The sequence below is a fragment of the Pecten maximus genome, chromosome 18 (genome assembly GCF_902652985.1).
Source record: "Pecten maximus chromosome 18, xPecMax1.1, whole genome shotgun sequence".
Taxonomy (NCBI): Eukaryota; Metazoa; Mollusca; class Bivalvia; order Pectinida; family Pectinidae; genus Pecten; species Pecten maximus.
In genome coordinates, this window is record NC_047032.1 from 8,457,496 (window position 1) to 8,465,839 (window position 8,344).

The window sequence follows — 8,344 nt, forward strand, 5'->3', positions numbered from 1 at the left end:
ATGGCGGCCCTAGTACCCGTATACGACAGCGAGGATGATATACCAGAAGTTGACTTACAGTTTTCTGTCAAAATCCAACCATACATGTATGAACCTATAAGAAGTCAAGGACAAGAGTCACATGAATCATCTGATGACGATTCTGGCCGCTCAGATTCGGACGGAGAAGCCTTCTTATTAGAAAGTTCCGACAGGTTCGCCGTTTCTGATGGCCCAACGATCGCGAACGAGAACAGGTTAGTGGTAATCTAAATGTACGCTTCTTAAGTTTCTACTTAATATACATATATTAGTATATGATTTTTTCACCATGGTTATCCAGATAATGTGAGAAAGCAGATAAATTGATATAAGCTTTAATCGTTATTGAAATCTATACCTCCGAGCTGTAATGGGGTGACGCCGCAAGATGGCGGAATGAAGCCCTGTACATCGTCTTAGCGTTGGCCGTACATTTCGATAACTATTTTTCACCTTTTTCGTAGTTAATTTATATCAATAACGAGTTTACTTTACTGAAAAAAACAAATAGCGTTGCTATATACCGCTAATTTACTGATTATCTGTGTGGTCATAGTCAAAGTCACTACTCAATAGTTATTATATATATTGCAGGTGTACTTGTGGAAACTGTGTAAACATGCCTACTGACTTAGAAAATAAGTGTTGTGTATATTCACATCTCGTGCATGAAAAGGCGTCGGAAGCAGGCCTGGCCTGTATTACAGACCATGAGGGTTTCAAGGGGAACTGCCTCAACAGGCATGTCATCGAGATGTGCCATTACAGATACAATGAACAGAGGAAGGATCTCAGCAAGTGTGGTGACATTCATGTGTAAGTCCATTACGTTTATATTCTGAAGAAACAGTTTTATCCAGTCTTAAAACTGTGGGTGCAGATTACATCCAACTGTCAACATATCCCATAAAAATCAATCCTGCATTGTGCTTTCCCAGATGAAGAACACATTAATATTGGTCAGTTTAGTCAGTTTTCAGACTTGCATTTATATGGGCGATTAAATTCTTATGAATTAAATTCAATAACTAGCTTGCAAATATATTTGGATGTATTATATTTTCAAAATAATAATATTATGGAACAAACTTAGCAGAAACTTGTCCATTTTGAAGTCATGTTGTTCCTTCTTATCATCATTATTTAATATTTTAAAGAGTCTACAGATACATAGCCTACAGGAACTTCACACAATGGATCTACCAAAGACTTGGGAAAGGAAACAGAAAAGTGTTGCCATCGTGTGTTGGGTCGTCAATTAGAAGAACATTTCCATCAGCACAATATTGTGGATTTAAATACCCATCGTTGAACTAAATATTAATCAATACAAACAATAAACAATTCAAACATGTTTTATGTACAGAATTTATTGAATGTCCAGCAATTTTAACATTTATTTCCAACTGAATTACAATTCCATTATTCACGTTTTCAATGTCAATATGATTAATGTTCAAATTGAGCAAAACAGACAATAGTGTCCGGGTATTGAATTTACACTTCCATCAAGCTCACTCTAGCACTTTCAAAGTCCATTAAATCTTGATTGATGCCTATGTACAATATCCTCCTTCCTTTCATGGCTGCAACTCTTCGAGTGTGGAGATGGACGCTCCTTATCTTGCATGTTGCATGCTGCTCTGGCTTGCGTAAATGTCTTGTTCAATTCTCTACGAAGAATGAGATCTTCGAACAGTTCTTCAACAGTCTGTAAAATGAAAATTGATATAATTAAGGTGATACGTATAAAATTTTCTGATCTGAAAAGCTTTCTTGTTTTATTTATTCTTCAAAGTATCCTCTGCTGAGCAATTACTTATAACTTACTTTTACCTTCTGTTCACTGAAGTACACATACGGATCAAGAAATGTATGTTTTATGTTTCAAATTGAGACCACAATCTCTTACCATATGTTGCTTTTACTTCTTTCGCAACTCCTCCTTTTCTAGCCTTGGGGTAAGAAATGCTCCATCTTTCCACCCCTGCATTTGTAACAGCTTGTTCCCTATTGCAATTTTCATTGAAATGCAAGGCTGCTATGCATAACCTTATAAAAAAAGGAGGCAAACCTTACAAAATAAGAATAAAAACAAATTGTGTATATCCAATACAAGTAATTAGTAGGAAGCATAAGAATTCCTATGCGCTAGGTTACAAAAAAAATATATGATGATGGGTTTATCTTTATAGAAAAGGTTAAAACTCAAAATATGGTATCCATGATAGTATGCTTTACATATTAATTACCTTGCTTCCATCTGAGCATGGAAATAGTGCACCAGTTTAGGAGCAAAGTGGCACACAACCTTGTGGAAAGCCTCTAGACCTGATGTTTGCTGGGTTGGTGATAGTTTTTTGATGTCTGTCAGAAGCAGTCTTCCTTTGGCAACCTTTTAACGAGCCTTGTATGCCTTGGAGTCTACAATTTAAATTGTGTTATGCAGAACTTTATTGTTACCACCATATCATTACTTTAGTTCATATGTAATGTACTTTAAATGCCCGTAGCCTCAAATGGTTTTTGTTCAAGTCATTAACTGAATAACCAATAATAAGCTCATTGTGCATTTCCATTACATTTTTTTTTACAAAACACTGCAGGAATTAGCAGCAATAACAAACATGGCATTTCTAGTTAGATCATTCAAGACCATATTAGCTATACACACCTTTCTTAAACCATACTGTTTTCCAACACATCATGTTCGCAGTGTGGGAAGAGATGGCCATGTCCCTCATGGATGTTTACCACATGGTTAAGTATAGAGCACCACTTCTCCAGTAACAAATTTCCATTTCCTTCGCTGCTCATGACACACCAGTATATGTGGTTGCTCACAGATCTTGCCCAATCTCCTAGTATACCACATCCCTTTGTCTTGCCTGCTGCTTCAAGTTTCTTGAATATGCCTGAGGAAATACAATTTTAAATTAATCAATACATATTTATCCTGCAATGTTTTGTATTTAGACTAACATGGGAAAAAACATTATTCAAATCACAATATATACAAATAAATGTATACAGACCTCTGATGTAAATTCTATACATTGCTTTAATATTTGTACAGAAGAAATTATTTGATAAGTCTATTCAATCATGAGTACCTTTAGCAACATGCCAGCAGTCAAACCAGTTTTGTATTTCTGGGTTATCAACACTTGGTTTGGTTTGGTTTATTTGTTTAACGTCCTATTAACATCTAAGGTCATTTAAGGACGGCCTTCCATGCGTGAGACATGCATGCGTGTGGTGAGTGCGTATGTGTGTTTTGGGAGGCTGCGGTATGTTCGTGTTAAGTCTCCTTGTGATAGGCCGGAACTTTTGCCGATTTAAAGTGCTATCTCACTGAAGCATACTGCCGAAGACATCCAGCAGCACACCCCACCCGGTCACATTATACTGAAAACAGGCCAACCAGTCGTCCCACTCCAAATATGCTGAGCGCTAAGCAGGAGTAGCAACTACCATTTTTAAAGACTCTGGTATGTCTCGGCTAGGGGACAGAACCCAAAACCTTCCTCACAGCGGCGAACGCTCAACTAAAGGCCAAAAGTGAGGCATTGTCAAGGGAGACATTAGGAAGAAGAACGTTGTTAAGAAAGAAGAGATAAGATAAGATCCCAAATTTAGTCGCCTCTTACGATCATGCAATGGGGGCAGCAGTTCAACACGAAGACATTTCTTTATCTGACTGTCGATCTGTCACCAAGTGTGATACAGCAATGTTTGGTTTGGTTTGGTTTATTTTGTTTAACGTCCTATTAACAGCTAAGGTCATTTAAGGACGGCCTCCCGTGCGTGCGACATGCATGCGTGTGGTGAGTGCGTATGTGTGTCTTGGGAAGCTGTGGTATGTTTGTGTTAAGTCTCCTTGTGATAGGCCGGATCTTTTGCCGATTTAGAGTGCTACCTGACTGAAGCATACTGCCGAAGACACCCAGCAGCACACCCCACCCGGTCACATTATACTGACAACGGGCGAACCAGTCGTCCCACTCCTAATTTGCTGAGCGCTAAGCAGGAGCAGCAACTACCATAAGTCCTGTGTACTCATGGTAGATAGACATCTCTTCAAACCCTCCAACTCCATGGCGTATGAGTTTTTGACTTCGTTATTCTACAAACATGATCGGAATACAAAATTCAATGTATATTTTACAATTGATCTGATAATCATAATTCATTAACAACAAACAAGTCTCCCTTTGGTCAATTATGTTGTACTTGGTTGAAACACGACCGATCAGTGACTACAATGACACTATAATGTTGGTCTCTAATATAATATGGTCCAGTATCATGCAATTATAATACTGTTAATAAGAGATACAGGTCATATTACTGTCAAGACATTCATCATAAAACTCAACAATTGTAAATACATACCTGAACCAATTGTATATCCACAATCTTAGAATTTTTCAAGTCCATGACAGTGTATGATGAATATTTTGCTGTGTGGCCAGGTGAGCAGCATCTACCATCACCACCCAATACCAAAGGGTCGCCTCTTTCCTTTATTTATCTCTTGCTGTCGGTACTGCCACACTGACAACACTGCAGGCACAAGGTACAAAGATTGGATGTTCATGTAGGTGCTTAAGCTAATAGTCTGTATGGCAGCATGCAGAAACATACGTATTGCCTTGCTGGGACTGCTTCCAGAGAAGAGAATTGCTCCTGCAACAATCAAGTTACCATACGGCATTGTCCCTGACAGAGGCTGACTGCCCCATTTCCTTGAGTCCCCACAATGTGTACATACACTTTTAACATGAATGTATGTCCCAAGAATGTTTTTGTCAATAGTACACGCATACCAACAAATAGCACAAGCAGAAAACACATCATCCAAACAGGATTCAAACACAATGAACACAAAGTAAAAATAAAGTATGAATAAAGTATACATCTTCCTCCTTCTCCTCATCAGCCATATAGTCCATATATATAGGATTCCAGTCAGGGTCCTGTTCAGAGTCATCAGTGAAACTTCTGTTCATTTCCTCAGTGCCTTCGATTATCTGAGTCACAGTGGTCTGGGTACCTTGGGATTTCATCCGAGGTTTTTCAAACTCAATATTTGTTTGAAAGCCTACATTGCGTCTTTTCTGAAAATATGAGAATTATAAAGTAAAAGTATTTAAGTTAAAAAAAACCCCAAAAAGCAGTTGTAATCAATATGAAGCGTGTATTAATATTGTATACATGAGATATGTCAATTTTTTGTATAATACTTCTATATCTTATTATTATAAATGTACACATATATAAAACATTTTCCTCTTAAACTCATCAATATGTCATGCAGCATGAGATATATCTGTATGCTTATAACTGGAATTCTTATGTAAGAAACATGGGGTATAGGAAGAACAGGGGCCATTGTCACTTAAACATTCTGAATGGCCCATAGAAATTTGAAATGTTATATATAAATTGACAAAAAAAAAAACCCCCAGTGGTGAATGGCTCATTCCTATACTCAGCCTTCCCAATCCCTGAAGACTAAGAAAAAAATAGTAACACTAACCATCCGATTATACGTAGTCTGGGTCGTGGTCGAAAAAGTACTACAGGTAAAGTTAACTTGTGTGCCAACACCACCACCATCACCACATTCTTCGTCTGTTGTCTCATGTTCTTTACTGCTGGTATCAGCTCCAATATGATCATTCAGCTGCTTATCATTGGACAGGAGCTCCTGGAGTACCTATGGGGTCAATTTCAATAAAATTAAAATCTTCACCATCTTGATGCACTCATGCATGTTAACTGTAACTGAAGTTGTAACAGTACAGTATAATTCGAACCTGTGACATCAAGGTTCATAATTATTATAAATTGTGATTAAAAAATACCGAATTGTAAATTGTAATATTACCTCAATTGGAACTTAGAAACTAGGTTGTAGCTTTTATTATTATATAAATAATCTATACTTTAGTCATCATCATATATCTAGATTAAAATGCATTAATTTACTATAAAAATGTTATGTCTATAATACGGCGAGATTACAGCAACTTGCATGCTGTTTCTCATGGGGCTGATTATTGTACACGTCACATGTACAGATCTACATATATGCATGTAACAATACACTCATGATGAAATAATAAATTATAAAATAAATTCCAGGTGGTATCCATGATGTATATACAGTCCTATTGCACTTCTACCGAAAAAAAACTAAATACTGTATATAACTTAGGGAATTATATTGATGTATATTCAGGTAGGTAATGAAAATAGACTGTCCATGGATAATATAAAAAAAACATGAACAAGCATTTTTTGTTTTAAATATCAAGCTCTTTCATATACGTACGTAACAATTATTAGCAGCTTGATAACCAAGAGGTGTAGTCAGATCATCAACAGGTAATTACGCAGACTAGGTGATTATGTTGTTTTTACAAAATCGAGCAGCCTTCCGCGCGGTAATTACATACATAGCATGTATACAAATAATTTTCCTCTCTCCGTTGTCGTTTTTCATGAACCTTGGACTTCCTTTTTGCTTCTACTATCTTCCTTTTGTAATCGAAAACTGTCGGCACGGCATTCGGGACCAATTCCTTTCTTTTCGGTGTCCAGGAAAGTGACTTTAGTACAATAGGATTCACTGCAAATTGGTCGTCCTCGAAGTGCCGCTCGCAAAGTTTAGAATGTTGGGTTGGAGAAAAATCCTGCCTTCTGACCTTTTCTGTCCATATCTTTCTCAATGTCTTATCCTTTGGGAATATATAAAGGCTGAGCCCTTGTCCCGACTTGACGGTACAATTATATGCAGCGCACTGAACCATGCCCGGTGAGTCATCTACTACAGGTCAGTGATTTCAAGATGGCTACGCGTTTCTTCTCGACTGTCTTCAGTGACGTCACGAGCAAAGGGAAGTCACTCGCGTGATAGTTTGCTATAGCGATCTCAGGTGTTTGTTTATTTGCGATACCTGGCGATCGGCGTAAAATTTAATAAAACAAAACGGAACAATCATTTTCAGAGTAGTTTAAGCTTTTATTCAAGTGATTAAAACTGTTTAAAAAAAATCGTTTTAATTGACCTTTAAGAAATAATTAACGATGATTCGTGTATTGTTGCAGGATATACAACGAGGACGAGGATATTTTGCAATTAAATTAATAACGAAGGTCTGAGTTAATAATGAAAATTGCAAAATATCCGGGTCCGAGTTGTATATCCTGCAACAATACACGAGTCAAAGTTGATTATTTTTATTCTACCATGTACTGTTTAGTTCTGAGATCTACCGGTTTCTAATAGAAAAACGGCAAAGAAACCCCGGGAAAAACTTGTAAATTATTTCTTGAGTATTGCATTATTTTGTTGATAAAGTATACATTTCTTTACATGCACGACAGTACTACAATCAAGAACATCTATCATATGGCATTGATTCAAAACTGGCATTGCATAGCAAAGATGGTAGAATGCTTTATATATGTAGTTTCTACGGAAACATATATACTGATATTCGATCTAACAAGTTTTTTTTCCGAGTGATGAAAACAGTTAAGAAACAAGAGATCCCAGAGGGATCTTGGCGCCCACCATTGAATGATCTTTATAGGTTCCATGTCAGATTGATCTTTTCTCTACTTTTCCCTTCTTCTAAGTCTTACTAATCTGTGTAAATTCAGAAACAGCCCTCTAGATCTAGTACTTTTCATATATAAAATTTAAGATTTAGCGATAATGGCTGTCTGTCGGCCATGTTGTTTTCCGATTGGTCCCAAAATGCAATACCAGGGACCAAGGGGAACCTACATATGAAATTTGAGAAAGATTCCTTCAGTACCTTCTGTACAATAGCGATAACAAACTTCAATTTTCAAAATACAAGATGGCTGCCTGTCAGCCAGGTTGTTTTCTGACTGGTCTCAAAATCCAATATGTATAACTAGACACAGAGGGCAACCTACAAATGAAATTCAGAAAGATCCTTTCAGCAATTTCTGATAAATAGCGATAACAATCTTCGGCCATGTTGTTTTCCGAATAGTCTCAAAATGCAATATGCATAACTAGGCACAGAGGGGAACCTACATATGAAATTTCAGAAAGATCCCTTCAGTACTTTCTGAGAAATAGCGATAACAAACTTCAATTGTCAAAATCCAAGATGGCTGCCTGTCGGCCATGTTGTTTTCAGATTAGTCTCAAAATGCAATATGCATAACTAGGCACCGAGGGAAACCTACATATGAAATTTCAGAAAGATCCCTTCATAAGTATCTGAGAAATAGCGATAACAAACTTCAATTGTCAAAATCCAAGATGGCTGCCTGT

The 8,344-nt window shown here is 37.1% G+C and overlaps 1 protein-coding gene across 1 annotated transcript; it reads left to right on the forward strand.

Moving 5' to 3' along the window:
- On the forward strand, positions 1–841 carry LOC117317013. Its single transcript, XM_033871790.1, has 2 exons — positions 1–236; positions 616–841. Exons 1-2 carry the CDS (start codon positions 1–3, stop codon positions 839–841), a joined length of 462 nt encoding a protein of 153 aa, XP_033727681.1.
- The last annotated feature ends 7,503 nt before the right edge of the window (positions 842–8,344 follow it).

What these genes read in the sequence shown, in the direction of transcription:
- LOC117317013 (XM_033871790.1), top strand. Translation starts at nt 1, where the DNA reads ATGGCGGCCCTAGTACCCGTATACGACAGCGAGGATGATATACCAGAA. An exon ending in ACGATCGCGAACGAGAACAG is followed by an intron (nt 237 to 615) that starts GTTAGTGGTAAT and finishes TATATATTGCAG; the next exon opens with GTGTACTTGTGGAAACTGTG.